We start from the raw sequence: 15995 nt of genomic DNA on the forward strand, positions 1-15995 counted from the left end.
GGAGTCAAACAAATCAAAAATGTTCTGGCTCACGTTAGATACGTGTTTACTATTCAATGTATCATTCAAGTTGTGAACTGCAGGTTTCATGTTGTGACATTACCGTAAGAAAATATCATTTAAATGTTATTGTACGTGGTTCCAGGATGACAGTCAGTGAGGCAGAACAGAACAGCAGAAAGAAATGTTTCATTTCTGAAGATGGAAGTGTTCAGTCACCTGATACTGTTAGTTGTTGAACTAGGTACTGGAGCTGGTTACTGGATTGAGAGTGAAAGACTGCAGCTTCTAATACCAGTACAGAGTATATGGCCCACTGAGTGTAGGGTGAAGTTTCACTTAGGTACAGATCTAGGATCAGCTTCCCCTCCCACAATCCTAACCTTTACCATCAGTGGGGGAAATTCACCTATGGTCAACTTCCCCCTACCGGCCCCTTGAGAGGAGGGAGGGGTGTCACACACCTTGTAATATACTGTGGACACTTTGACCCGATAATCCATAAGAACAACTGTTATTCTGTCGTCACTATATTTTTTGTTTTATATTTTCACTTAGATGAAAAAGCCTGAACAAACATGGCTCAAATGTTGTTGATCCCTGAATCTATAGTTTTCTACCGTTGCATCTTATTTAGTACAGAAATGTCCTGTAAATGAATTGAATTTCTCTGTTGGGGAGATGCACATAAACACAGGCTCGATTTTAGTTACAAGTTGTCTTTACTTGCAAGACACACAATGAATCATCATGAATCACACCTATCCCACTGGTGTTACTGCTGTCAGTGTGGGTTGAGCCAGAAAAGAGAAGTTGCTCAACAGGAAACACAGACAGAAGCAAACATTTCATATGTTAATCTGTCCGTCCGTCTACCTATCTATTATATTCATTGGAGCACCATCTCAACACCATGTCTCTCCTTTTAGGGATTGGATTGCTGACCTGCATAGCATCATCAGGTAGGCTTTTGTGTTTCTCTCAGGTTCTGTTGTCTGGGCCTCATAAAGAGCAGTCAACTGTCATACTTCAGTAAAAGTATAGATACCTTAATAGAAAATGACTCTAGTAAAAGTCACTCAGTAAAATACTTCTTGAGTAAAAGTAAAACAATTAAACTTAAGTATCAACAGCAAATGTATTTGCTAAAATATACTTTAGTATGAAAAGTACAAGTTTAAATCATTTCACATTCCTTATATTAAGCAAACCAGATGTTTTATTTCTTAAGGGAGTCCGCCAGATCAGAGGCAGTAGGGATGACCAGGGATCTCCTCTTGATAAATGTGTGAATGGGAACATTTTCCTGTCCTGCTAAGCATTCTAAATGGAACAAGTACTTTTGGGTGTCAGGGAGAATGTATGGAGGAAAAAGTACATTGTTTTCTTCAGTAATGTGGTGAAGTAAAAGTAAAAGTTGTCAAAAATATAAATAGTAAAGTACAGATACCCAATAAAACGACGGACATATCTAGATCTTCCTGAGTTATACAGTGTTGATTCAAAGTAGCCTACAGACATATCTAGATCTTCCTGAGTTATATAGTGTTGATTCAAAGTAGCCTACAGACATATCTAGATCTTCCTGAGTTTTATAGTGTTGATTCAAAGTAGTCTACAGACATATCTAGATCTTCCTGAGTTATACAGTGTTGATTCAAAGTAGTCTACAGACATATCTAGATCTTCCTGAGTTATATAGTTTTGATTCAAAGTAGTCTACAGACATGTCTAGATCATTCTGAGTAAAACAGTGTTTATTCAAAGTAGCCTACAGACATATCTAGATCTTCCTGAGTAAAACAGTGTTGATTCAAAGTAGTCTACAGACATTCATTCAGCTTTGATCAAACTTTCTTAAAGAAGAATGATTCTCCAGAGTAGCCTGTTCTCCTCTAGTATAATGTGATTTGGGGCCATGTGGTTTGTGACATGACCTGGATTATAACCTTTATTTAAAGCTTTTTCATCAAACTGACCCTTTTTATTTTTATGTCAGATCTACAACAATCCTCAGACAATTACTTTCATTTTCTGTGTAATTATCATTTCTGTATAAGGCTTTAAACACAGGATAAGAGCTTGCTATGTCACATGATTGTGTATAACACAAAGCCGTCATTAATACTTGTGGAATTATGGATTCATCCTCATTATGCCATTCTCATCATCCTCATCATCCTCATCACATTATTTATTCTGTGTGTTTATTTCACAGATTTCAGCTCTGTGTTTGTGCTGAAGGGACAGGACATTTGTCTAGATGTCCAGGAAAATGTTCAACTGAAAGAGTTGGAGGTTTTCAAGTGGAGCTTCGGATCAGCTAATATCCTAAGATGCACTGACACATTGTCAGTGAGAGTGTCTCCTGGGTACAACAACAGGGTTGAGTTTTATAAGGGAAACTTCTCTCTGCTACTGAAGAACATACAGGAAGGAGACAGTGGACCTTATACTGCAGTAGTGAGTGGTGACAAAGAAAATACTATTATTGTACACCAGTTAGTTCTCCAAGGTATGTTTGACTAGTTTTTTATAATTTATTATAACGTGACACAGTTACAGTATCAATCAATAGATCAATAGAGTTCAGGTTAAATGCATATTCATTAGTACTCTAGCTCCTGTACTCAGATTAATATATAAACAATAATGGGGTTTTATTTGTTTTCAGAGAGAGTTGAGCCTCCAGTCCTGACATTGGACTCTAACTCCACCATCAATGGCAACTGTAACGTGACTGTGACCTGCAGAGGCCAGAAAACCTCTGTCACCTCCAGCTGTAACAGCAGCACCTGCTCTCAGGTGGGAGGAGAGAGTAGAGGGGCTGAGACCTCCACTGTCCCCCTGCTCTCTGTCTATGTGGCAGGGGGTTCCATCATCTGTAACCACAGCAACCAAGTCAGCTGGGCCAACGACACCAAGGAGATAGTGGAACTCTGTCCAATGAAATCTGGTAAGACACACACGCACACGCACACTCACACTCACACACACAAATAGACATCTTAAATACGGTATGTCTGATGTACACTGAGTGTACAAAACATTAAGAACTATATTCTAACTATATGTATGAATTAACATACCTGTGTGTGTGTGCTCACAATACATTAAGAACACCTCCATATATTGAGTTTCACCCCAACTTTTACACTCACAGCAGAAATTCATCCAGGAATGGACTCTACAAGGTGTTGAATGCGTTCCACAGGGATGCTGGCCCATGTTGACTCCAATGCTTCCCACAGTTGTGTCAAGTTGTGTGGATGTCCAAGCTCAACAATAAATTGTTCAGTTTGAAAAACCAAGCAGTCTTGGAGTTCTTGACAAAACCAGTGTGCCTGGCACCTACTAGCATCCCCAGACACAGAGGAGGAAGTGCAAACAGGAGGAAGTGTCTAATCTGTGAGAGGAACTGTAACATATTGTTTGTTTGTTGTGAACCAGTGTCTCCCCCTGCTGGTAGCATGTCTATGTGCATGCTGAAGATCATCCTGGTGTCTGTGGGGCTGGTCATCATGATCTCTGCTGTCATCACTGTCCACATCAGGCACAGATTCCACTATGGATAGAATCATGTGTATTGTCTTTTTAGACAACGTGATTCCTGCTCTGTGTCACTGTAAGATTAGGTCATAAAAGTACTTTTTACATTTTACAAGTTATCAAAACGTAATATAACATAACATGGCGTTACATAATACAGTATCACATGACATAGCATACAGTATCACATGACATAGCATACAGTATCACATGACATAGCATAGCATACAGTATCACATGACATAGCATACAGTATCACATGACATAGCATACAGTATCACATGACATAGCATAGCATACAGTATCACATTACATAGCATACAGTATCACATGACATAGCATACAGTATCACATGACATAGCATAGCATACAGTATCACATGACATAGCATACAGTATCACATGACATAGCATACAGTATCACATGACATAGCATAGCATACAGTATCACATTACATAGCATACAGTATCACATGACATAGCATACAGTATCACATGACATAGCATAGCATACAGTATCACATGACATAGCATACAGTATCACATGACATAGCATACAGTATCACATGACATAGCATAGCATACAGTATCACATGACATAGCATACAGTATCACATGACATAGCATAGCATACAGTATCACATGACATAGCATACAGTATCACATGACCTAGCATACAGTATCACATGACATAGCATAGCATACAGTATCACATGACATAGCATAGCATACAGTATCACATGACATAGCATAGCATACAGTATCACATGACATAGCATAGCATACAGTATCACATGACATAGCATAGCATACAGTATCACATGAGATAGCATAGCATACAGTATCACATGACATAGCATAGCATACAGTATCACATGACATAGCATAGCATACAGTATCACATGACATAGCATAGCATACAATATCACATGACATAGCATAGCATACAGTATCACATGACATAGCATAGCATACAGTATCACATGACATAGCATAGCATGCAGTATCACATGACATAGCATAGCATACAGTATCACATGACATAGCATAGCATACAGTATCACATGACATAGCATAGCATACAGTATCACATGACATAGCATAGCATACAGTATCACATGACATAGCATAGCATACAGTATCACATGACATAGCATAGCATACAGTATCACATGACATAGCATAGCATACAGTATCACATGACATAGCATAGCATACAGTATCACATGACATAGCATAGCATACAGTATCACATGACATAGCATAGCATACAGTATCACATGACATAGCATAGCATACAGTATCACATGACATAGCATAGCATACAGTATCACATTACATAGCATAGCATACAGTATCACATGACATAGCATAGCATACAGTATCACATGTGTATGGGCCATTTGTTTCTTCTTAATACCCAGTATGATGAAATCAAATCAAATTTGATTTAGTCACATGCTTGGTAAACAACAGGTGTAGACTAACAGTGAAATCTTTACAGACGGGTCATTTTCAACAATGCAGTGAAAGATAAAGGTACAAAACTAAAAATAGAAATCGTGACAAGCTTTAAATATCGATAAGCTTTAAAAATCGTAAGCTTTAAATATCGTAACAGAATGACAATGCACATCTCACTGTTAATATCCTCACTAGGATGAGGTTTTGACGTTCGTCCACTCTGTTTATTTTCACCCCTCCTGTCCAATTCATCCGAAAGTATCTCAAAATTGATTGTGTAACTCAAATAAGATACTTATTGATGATTTGGACATGATTTGGAAAATGTTAACATAGGTACCATTAACTTGCATTGATTTCCCTGGGGGCTTTTTGCCCCAAACACTGACTTACATTTTTGACCATTTTTGGGGGAAAATTCACTTTGTCTGAAGATGACAGAGAATTAGTGTAGAGGTCTATGACTCTACTATGATATACCATCTGATTCCATTATCATGTGAATGCTACAGGCCCATATCACCAGTTGGTTTAGCCAATGTAGCAAGCCTTGCTTCATCACTCAGAATATTGTCAAAACCTTAAGAGGTTACTAATGGACAAGGTGATTGTGATGAACATTTACAGTTAGACATTTCACTAAATATTAATTCAAGGAATATTACTCAGAAATGTGAGTAATAGTACATACCAGAAATATTTACATAAAAATAATGCAAATATCCCGAGTTTTAACAGCATAGAAAATGTACCACCTAAAAAAGTACATCAGGAGATCGGTTAACCAAAGACTCCATGATCAACATTTAAACCCAGCTTTAATTCTTCCCAGAGCGCCCGATCCCAGTATCTCCCATTGTTTAATTAACATGACTTTGAATGGCCCAAAACATTAGAACAAAAGGCATAAACTTCACACACGTTCTCTAATCTAATCCCTACACCCACTGTATGATAAGACTGTGTTGTTACTCTCTGAACTATCCGTCATCGGACAGTTGGAAACTGGAAACACTTTCCCCCTCACTAGCTTTAAGCACCAGCTGTCAGAGCAGCTCACAGATTACTGCACCTGTACATAGCCCATCTATAATTTAGCCCAAACAACTACCTCTCCCCCTACTGTATTTATTTATTTTGCTCCTTTGCATCCCCATTATTTCTATCTCTACTTTGCACATTCTTCGACTGCAAATCTACCATTCCAGTGTTTATTTTTTTATTTTATTTTTTTACTTGCTATATTGTATTTACTTCGCCAACATGGCATTTTTTTTTCTTTTTTTCTGCCTTTACCTCCCTTATCTCACCTCATTTGCTCACATTGTATATAGACTCATTTTTCTACTGTATTATTGACTGTATGTTTGTTTTACTCCATGTGTAACTCTGTGTTGTTGTACGTGTCAAACTGCTTTGCTTTATCTTGGCCAGGTCAAATCAAATCAAATCAAATCAAATCAAATTTTATTTGTCACATACACATGGTTAGCAGATGTTAATGCGAGTGTAGCGAAATGCTTGTGCTTCTAGTTCCGACAATGCAGTAATAACGAGCAAGTAATCTAACTAACAATTCCAAAAAAAACTACTGTCATACACAGTGTAAGGGGATAAAGAATATGTACATAAGGATATATGAATGAGTGATGGTACAGAGCAGCATAGGCAAGATACAGTAGATGATATCGAGTACAGTATATACATATGAGATAAGTATGTAAACCAAGTGGCATAGTTAAAGTGGCTAGTGATACATGTATTACATAAGGATGCAGTCGATGATATAGAGTACAGTATCAACGTATGCATATGAGATGAACAATGTAGGGTAAGTAACATTATATAAGGTAGCATTGTTTAAAGTGGCTAGTGATATATTTACATCATTTCCCATCAATTCCCATGATTAAAGTGGCTGGAGTAGAGTCACTGTCATTGACAGTGTGTTGGCAGTAGCCACTCAATGTTAGTGGTGGCTGTTTAACAGTCTGATGGCCTTGAGATAGAAGCTGTTTTTCAGTCTCTCGGTCCCAGCTTTGATGCACCTGTACTGACCTCGCCTTCTGGAAGGCAGCGGGGTGAACAGGCAGTGGCTCGGGTGGTTGATGTCCTTGATGATCTTTATGGCCTTCCTGTAGCATCGGGTGGTGTAGGTGTCCTGGAGGGCAGGTAGTTTGCCCCGGTGATGCGTTGTGCAGACCTCACTACCCTCTGGAGAGCCTTACGGTTGAGGGCGGTGCAGTTGCCATACCAGGCGGTGATACAGCCCGCCAGGATGCTCTCGATTGTGTATCTGTAGAAGTTTGTGAGTGCTTTTGGTGACAAGCCGAATTTCTTCAGCCTCCTGAGGTTGAAGAGGCGCTGCTGCGCCTTCCTCACGATGCTGTCTGTGTGAGTGGACCAATTCAGTTTGTCTGTGATGTGTATGCCGAGGAACTTAAAACTTGCTACCCTCTCCACTACTGTTCCATCGATGTGGATGGGGGTGTTCCCTCTGCTGTTTCCTGAAGTCCACAATCATCTCCTTAGTTTTGTTGACGTTGAGTGTGAGGTTATTTTCCTGACACCACACTCCGAGGGCCCTCACCTCCTCCCTGTAGGCCGTCTCGTCGTTGTTGGTAATCAAGCCTACCACTGTTGTGTCGTCCGCAAACTTGATGATTGAGTTGGAGGCGTGCATGGCCACGCAGTCGTGGGTGAACAGGGAGTACAGGAGAGGGCTCAGAACGCACCCTTGTGGGGCCCCAGTGTTGAGGATCAGCGGGGAGGAGATGTTGTTGCCTACCCTCACCACCTGGGGGCGGCCCGTCAGGAAGTCCAGTACCCAGTTGCACAGGGCGGGGTCGAGACCCAGGGTCTCGAGCTTGATGACGAGCTTGGAGGGTACTATGGTGTTGAATGCCGAGCTGTAGTCGATGAACAGCATTCTCACATAGGTCTTCCTCTTGTCCAGATGGGTTAGGGCAGGTCGCAGTTGTAAATGAGAACTTGTTCTCAACTTGCCTACCTGGTTAAATAAAGGTTAAATAAATAAAATAAAATAAAAAATCGGACAAACAGAATAACACAGTGTCTCTATAACAATGAATCCATAGCACTTAAAGTATAATGAAATAAATCAACATACAAGGCTCTTTATGAACTAGTGAAACAATCCTAACATGACAAATTAATTCACACGATCACATTCAATTCAAATCAAACATTATTTGTCATACGCGTCGAATACAACAAGTGTAGACTTTACTGTGAAATGCTTACGAGCCCTTAACCAACAGTTCAGTTCAAGAAGAAGAAAATATTTACCAAGTAGACTAAAATAAAAAGTCATATTAAAAAGTAACACAATAAGAATAACAATAACGAGGCTCCATACAGGGGCACCGGTACCGAGTCAGTGTGCAGTACAGGCTATTTGAGGTAATCTGTACATGTAGGTGGAGGTGAAGTGACTATGTATAGGTAACAAACAACAGTGAGTTTAGTCATTTAGTCGACTCTAGTTTCATCAGTCTTCACACCTCTTCCGGTGACAGTGACCCCATGACGTCCGTGAGAACATCTCCTCCTGGACATTGCCACGTCGAAGGTGTGACTCCTACGAGATGGAAATATACAGCCATCCACCCGGACAATGCCATATTGAATCAACATGCCAGGCTGGCGTCAGCAAGTCACTAGACACATCTTCATCACTGGCCTTCATCATCGTTCACCTTTGTTCTCTCTCTCTATTTCTCCAATACAACCTACTGGAAAAGTGTTACATACTAAGGTAGGTGCCTGTGGAAGTAGGTAGGGAGCAGGCAGCTAGCTGCCTTTTGATTGGTTAAGAGTACACCAACATTAGTTTTCATTCATACAAAGTGTCAAAACGATTGCCCAGCACTGGGAGCGAACTCGTGATGCTCGGATCTGAAGTAAGCCGTGAGAATACTTGATGGTATGAGGTAAGTTGGTTTGCAGAGCCTTCTTCAAACCATAGCCCCCTAGGTAAGGTACTGCATTGTATAGCCTACAAACACAGTTTCATCAACGAGGGCCGCCACACATGGTTTGCCAGCCAGTGGTCTCAGAGTTCTAGTCTCGGTGTGAGCTTGTACGGGATGAAGTGGCAAAGCTCAGAAAGCACACTGACCTCCGTCACTCATACTTACACACGTCCCCACTGGCTCTCTTTGTAGCGATCTGTCTTCTTTTCTTAGATAGTGTATCAGTCATTCAGCCTTATAGCCGGAGGCCCCAGTCCCATTCTTCCTAGTCTAAACAGGCACCTCTCTTGGAGACCACGACCAACAGGTGGGGCTCTTGTTCAGTAGACGTGGCCTCTTCCCATGGTTATTGTTTAACACGCCCCCTCTGGCTTGTCTTGCTGACCAGGTTGCTGGTGTTTCACATGATGGTTCCATCACTCCTGGTAACCACCATGACCAGCTGGGGCTTGTGGAGAACCACCTGTGTTATACGAACGACGACCAGAATGGAAATACCTTGTTAGACTGTCTTGTGTTTTTAATGCTTAATTATTTATAGTGTAATGATAATATACACTGAGTATTTCCAATCGTTCCGTCCTGAGCAGAACCCCTGTCATTTTTGTTCCAGTGTTCTGACCAGCATGATAAAATTCTGAACCGGTTCAAACCAACATTTTTTAACTGTTCATATAGTTCCTTTGCGTTAATTCCTTACCTCTTGAAATCAACATAGTTCTTACATTTATCTCATTAATTTACTCCACCTATAAGCATGGATAAAGTAGCTTGCTATGGAATGGGTAAGCTAGATGTTTACGTGTACGATAGAAGGAGATGTGCAGACGCAAGATGCAAATGAAAATCCACAGGGGGAGAGAGTGATGGGTGGACCTGGAAGTGGATTGTCTTAAAGTGCTGAGCATCATGATGTGATGTGGGTTGGAAAACGCTAATAATATCATCATAACTTCAATAAATTGCAGAATTATACACTGAGTGTACAAAACATTGAAGAACACATTAAGAATGTGCTCTTTCCATGACAGACTGAGGAGGTGAATCCAGGTGAAAGCTATGATTCCTTATTGGTGTCACTTGTTAAATACACTTCAATAATATGATATCCAGACCATCACCCGAAGGACGTCCAGCCAACTTGACACAACTGTGGGAAGCATTGGAGTCAACATGGTCCAGCATCCCTGTGGAATTCTTTTGAAACCTTGCAGAGTCCATGCACCGACGAATTGAGGTCATTCTGAGGGCAAAAGGGGGTTTCAACTCAATATTAGGAAGGTGTCCTTCATGTTTTGTACACTGAGTGTATACCAGACACCCTTATGGGGCCCCAGTGTTGAGGATCAGCGAGATGTTGTTACCTACCCTCACCACCTGGGGGTGGCCCGTCAGGAAGTCCAGGACCCAGTTGCACAGGGCGGGGTTGTGACCCAGGGTCTCGAGCTTAATGACGAGTTTGGAGGGTACTATGGTGTTAAATGCTGAGCTGTTGTTGATGAACAGCATTCTCACATAGATTTTCCTTTTGTCCAGATGGGTTAGGGCAGTGTGCAGTGTGATTGCGATTGCGTTGTCTTTGGACCTATTGGGGGCGGTAAGCAAATTGGAGTGGGTCTAGGGTGTCAGGTAGGGTGGAGGTGGTATGGTCCTTGACTATTCTCTCAAAGCACTTCATGATGACGGAAGTGAGTGCTACGGGGCGATAGTCATTTAGCTCAGATACCTTCGCTTTCTTCGGAACTGGAACAATGGTGGCCCTCTTGAAGCATGTGGGAACAGCCGACTGGGATAGGGATTGATTGAATATGTCCGTAAACACACCAGCCAGCTGGTCTGCGCATGCTCTGATGACGTGGCTGGGGATGCCTACTAGGCCGGCAGCCTTGCAAGGGTTAACACGTTTAAATGTTTTACTCACGTTGGCTGCAGTGAAGGAGAGCCCGCAGGTTTTGGTAGGGGGCCGTGTCAGTGGCCCTGTGTTGTCCTCAAAGCGAGCAAAGAAGTTGTTTAGTTTGTCTGGGAGGCAAGACATCGTTGTCTGCGCGGGGATGGTTTTCCTTTTGTAGTCCGTGATTGACTGTAGACCCTGCCACATACCTCTCGTGTCTGAGCCGTTGAATTGCGTCTCTACACTAACACTTAGCTTGTTTAATTGCCTTGCGGAGGGAATAGCTACACTGTTTGTATTCGGTCATGTTTACGGTAATTTTGCCCTGATTAAAAGCTGTGGTTCACGGTTTCAGTTTTGCGCGAATGCTGCCATCAATCCATGGTTTCTGGTTGGGGAATGTTTTAATAGACGCTGTGGGTACAACATCAACGATGCACTTGCTAATAAACTCGCTCACCAAATCAATGTTATTGTCCGACGCTATTCGGGACATATCCCAGTTTACGTTATCAATCAATCTTGAAGCGTCCGATTGGTCGGACCAGCGTTGAACAGACCAGAGCACAGGCGCTTCCTGTTTTAGTTTCTGTCTATAGGCTGGGAGTAACAAAATGGAGTTGTGGTCAGATTTTCTGAAAGGAGGGAGGGGAGGGCTTTATATACATCACGGAAGTTAGAATAACAATGATCTAGGGTTTTGCCAGCCAGGGTTGTGCATTCTATATGCTGATAAAATTATTGGAGCCTTGTTTTCAGATTAGCCTTGTTAAAATCCTCAGCTACAATAAATGCGGCCTCAGGATATGTGGTTTCCAGTTTACATAGAGTCAAATGAAGTTCTTTCAGGGCCGTCAATGTATCTGATTGGGGCGGGATATACACGACTGTGAGTATGACTGAAGAGAATTCTCTTGGGAGATAATGTGGCATTTGATTGTAAAGAATTCTAGGTCAGGTGAACAAAAGGACTTGAGTTCCTGTATGTTGTTATGATCACACCACATCTCGTTAATCATAAGGTATACACCCCCGCCCCTCTTCTTACTAGAGAGATGTTTGTGTCTCTCTGGAAGGCAACCCTTGCTCGGATTCCGTCTACCCTGTTGTCAAGAGACTGGACATTAGCGAGTAGTATGGTAGGGAGCGGTGCGCCCGCCCGTCTACGGAGCTTGACCAGAAGACTGCTCTGTCTGCCCCTTCTGCGGCGTCGTTGTTTAGGGTCGCCGGCTGGGATCCGATCCATTGTCCTGGGTGGTGGACCAAACAGAAAATCCGCTTCGGGAAAGTCGTATTCCTGCTCGTAATGTTGGCGTTGTTCTTATATCCAATAGTACTTCCAGACTGTATGTAATAAAACCTAATATTTCCTGGGGTAACAATGTAAGAAATAACATGTAAAAAAAAAATGCCTAGTTTCCTAGGAACGTGAAGCGAGGCGGCCATCTCTGTCGGCGCCGGATGTTGACATCTCTGCAGATAGTCTCAAACTCTGCCAGGTTGGATGGGGAGAGTTGCCGCAGAGCTATTTTCAGGTCTCTCCAGACATATTCGATCAGAATCAAGTCCAGGCTCAAGGACATCCAAAGACTTGTCTCCAAGCCAATCTGGTGTTGTTTTGACTGTGTGCTTAGGGTCGTTGTTCTGTTGGAAGGTGAACCTTCGCCACAATCTGAGGTCCTGAGCGGAGAAGGTTATCGTCAAGGATTTCACTGTAATTTGGTCTGTTGATCTTTCCTCGATCCTGACTAGTCTCCCAGTCCCCACAGCATGATGCTGCCACCACCACCATGCTTCACCATGCCAGGTTTCCTCCAGGTGTGACGCTTGGCATTCAAGCCAAAGAGTTCCACCTTGGGTTCAAAACAAATCAAAGTTTATTTTCAGTTGCACCGAATACAACAGAGAATCTTGTTTCCCATGGTCAGAGTCTTTAGATGCCATTTGTCAAACTCCAAGTGGGCTGTCATGTGCCTTTTGCTGAGGAGTGGCTTCCGTCTGGCTACTCTACCATAAAGGCTTGATTGGTGGAGTGCTGTAGAGATTGTTGTCCTTCTGGAATATTCTCACATCTCCACTGAGGAACTCTGGAGCTCTATCAGAGTGATTACCAGGTTCTTGGTCACCTCTCTGACCAATACCCATCTCCCTGATTGCTCAGTTTGACAGGTCAGCCAGCTCTAGAAAGAGTCTTGGTGGTTCCAAACTTCTTCCATTTAAGAATGATGGAGGCCAATGAGTTCTTGGGGACCTTCAATGCTGCAGAAATGTTTTTGTGCTCTTCCCCAGGTTTGTGTCTCTACACAATCCTATATCAGAGCTCTACGAGCAATTCCTTTAACCTCATGGCTTGTTTTTAGCTCTGACATGCACTGACAACTGTGGGACCTTATATAGACAGGTGTGTGCTTTTTCAAATCATGTCAAAACAATTGAATTTACCACAGGTGGACTGCAATCAAGTAGTAGAAACCTCTCAATGATTATCAAAGGAAACAGGATGCACCTGAGCTCAATTTCGAGTCTCATAGCAAAGTGTCTCTGTTATTTTTTATATATTTGCTAACATTTCTAAAAACCTGTTTTTTCTTTGTGATTATGGGGTATTGTGTGTAGTTTTATATTCAATACATTTTAGAATAAGGCTGTAACGTAACAAAATGCTGAAAAGGTCAAGTGGTCAGAATACTTTCAGAAGGCAATGTACATGGGTATTTTTGAGGAAATGCTATTTCAATCTCAAGGGTATTTTCTGTTAAGTGCTACACCACAAACACTGCTAATGGTGACACGTGACTCGTCCACTTCCCATAAACCATCCATCACTGCTGCGCCGTACACACTCAAGTTGTACAACTGAGCTACAACGACTTTGGTGAACAATGACACAAGCTTAGTGGAAAGTCGACACAGAACAATGGTTGTGTCAATAATTCTGTGCAGAAAAACCTTCTGTTGTCTGTGTCCAAAAATTAACTGTTGTTACAAACATTGTGTCAAGTGTGTTGTACAACCTGAGTCTGTGCAGGTCCTGCCTGCCTGCATGCCTGTCTGTCCTGCCTGCATGCCTGTCTGTCCTGCCTGCATGCCTGTCTGTCCTGCCTGTCTGTCTGTCTGTCCGTCCGTCCTGTCTGCATGCCTGTCTGTCCTGCCTGTCTGTCATGCCTGTCTCTCCTGCCTGCATGCCTGTCTGTCCTGCCTGTCTGTCATGCCTGTCTCTCCTGCCTGCATGCATGTCTGTCCTGCCTGCCTGCATGCCTGTCTGTCCTGCCTGCATGCCTGTCTGTCATGCCTGTCTGTCCTGCCTGTCTGTATGCCTGTCTGTCCTGCCTGCATGCCTGTCTGTCATGCCTGTCTGTCCTGCCTGCATGCCTGTCTGTCCTGCCTGCCGAGTGATTGGGGCGTCTCTCCACCTCTCTCTCTGGCATCACTCCCCCATCAGAGTTATAGAAATAGGGTTATATAAGAGTCCCTCCCTATCAGAGTTACAGAACATAGGGTTATATAAGAGTCCCTCCCTATCAGAGTTACAGTACATAGGGTTATATAAGAGTCCCTCCCCATCAGAGTTACAGTACACACTGTAGGGTTACATAAGAGTCCCTCCCCATCAGAGTTACAGTACATAGGGTTATATAAGAGTCCCTCCCTATCAGAGTTACAGTACACACTGTAGGGTTACATAAGAGTCCCTCCCCATCAGAGTTACAGTACATAGTGTTACATAAGAGTCCCTCCCCATCAGAGTTACAGAACATAGGGTTATATAAGAGTCCCTCCCCATCAGAGTTACAGTACACACTGTAGGGTTTTATAAGAGTCCCTCCCCATCAGAGTTACAGTACATAGGGTTAATCAAATCAAATCAATGTTTATTTGTCACGTGCGCCGAATACAGGTAGCCTAGTGTTTAGAGCGGTGGACTCGTAACCGAAGGGTTGCAAGATCAAATCCCTGAACTGACAAGGTACAAATCTGTCGTTCTGCCCCTGAACAAGGCAGTTAACCAACTGTTCCTAGGCCGTCATTGAAAACAAGAATGTGTTCTTAACTGACTTGCCTAGTAAAATAAAGGTAAAATAAAGGTAAATAAAGAATAAAACAACAGTGAAATGCTTACTTACAGGCTCTAACCAATAGTGCAAAAAAGGTATTAGGTGAACAATAGGTAAGTAAAGAAATAAAAACAAGAGTAAAAAGACAGTGAATAACAGTAGCGAGGCTGTGTACAGTAGCGAGGCTATAAAAGTAGCGAGGCTACATACAGACACTGTTTAGTCAGACTGATTAAGGTAGTCTGTACTTGTAGATACGGTTAAAGTGACTATGCATATATGATGAACAGAGAGTAGCAGTAGCTTAAATAGGGGTTGGTGGGTGGTGGGACACAATGCAGATAGCCCGGTTAGCCAATGTGCGGGAGTACTGGTTGGTCGTGCCATTTGAGGTAGTATGTACATATGTACATGAATGTATAGTTAAATTGACTGTGCATATATGATAAACAGAGTGTAGCAGCAGCTTCAAATAGTGGTTGGGGGGTGGGGCACACAATGCAAATAGTCAGGGTAGCCACTTGATTACTTGTTCAGGAGTCTTATGGCTTGGTGATAAAAACTGTTGAGAAGCCTTTTTGTCCTAGACTTGGCACTCCGCTTGCCATGCGGTAGTAGAGAGAACAGTCTATGACTGGGGTGGCTGGGGTCTTTGACAATATTTAGGTCCTTCCTCTGACACCGCCTGGTGTAGATATCCTGGATGGCAGGCCAGTGATGTACTGGGCCGTACGCACTACCCTCTGTAGTGCCTTGCGGTCGGAGGCCGAGCAATTGCCGTAGCAGGCAGTGATGCAACCACTGTTGCAGCTGTAGAACATTTTGAGGTTCTCAGGACCCATGCCAAATCTTTTTAGTTTCCTGAGGGGGAATAGGCTTTGTCGTGCCCTCTTCACAGCTGTCTTGGTGTGTTTGGACCATTCTAGTTTGTTAGTGATGTGGACACCAAGGAACTTGAAGCTCTCAACCTGCTCACCTACAGCCCCGTCGATGAGAATGGGGGCGTACTCGGTCATCCTTTTCCTGTAGTCCACGATCATAT

At 42.5% G+C, this 15995-nt stretch overlaps 1 protein-coding gene across 3 annotated transcripts; it reads left to right on the forward strand.

Annotated features, from left to right (window-relative positions):
• Window positions 1–781: 781 nt before the first annotated feature.
• LOC121847510 (SLAM family member 5-like) lies at window positions 782–3649 on the forward strand. Of its 3 annotated transcripts, none has more exons than XM_042329068.1 (4): window positions 788–962; window positions 2219–2515; window positions 2675–2956; window positions 3451–3649. In XM_042329068.1, the coding sequence occupies exons 1-4, from the start codon at window positions 914–916 to the stop codon at window positions 3573–3575; spliced, it is 753 nt and encodes a 250-aa protein (XP_042185002.1). In that variant the 5' UTR covers window positions 788–913; the 3' UTR covers window positions 3576–3649. The 3 variants fall into 3 exon arrangements, with proteins under 3 accessions (XP_042185004.1, XP_042185002.1, XP_042185003.1); XM_042329069.1 differs by having other exon boundaries at window positions 789–962; window positions 3164–3575; XM_042329070.1 differs by lacking the exon at window positions 2219–2515 and having other exon boundaries at window positions 782–962.
• Window positions 3650–15995: the final 12346 nt, after the last annotated feature.

This window comes from Oncorhynchus tshawytscha, linkage group LG10 (assembly GCF_018296145.1).
Source record: "Oncorhynchus tshawytscha isolate Ot180627B linkage group LG10, Otsh_v2.0, whole genome shotgun sequence".
Classification (NCBI taxonomy): Eukaryota; Metazoa; Chordata; class Actinopteri; order Salmoniformes; family Salmonidae; genus Oncorhynchus; species Oncorhynchus tshawytscha.

Bases quoted from the DNA above. Each gene is read 5' to 3' on its own strand.
- LOC121847510 (XM_042329068.1), top strand. From the start codon at position 914: ATGTCTCTCCTTTTAGGGATTGGATTGCTGACCTGCATAGCATCATCA. The intron at 2,516-2,674 runs GTATGTTTGACT...ATTTGTTTTCAG, and splicing joins ACACCAGTTAGTTCTCCAAG to AGAGAGTTGAGCCTCCAGTC. The intron at 2,957-3,450 runs GTAAGACACACA...GTTGTGAACCAG, and splicing joins ACTCTGTCCAATGAAATCTG to TGTCTCCCCCTGCTGGTAGC.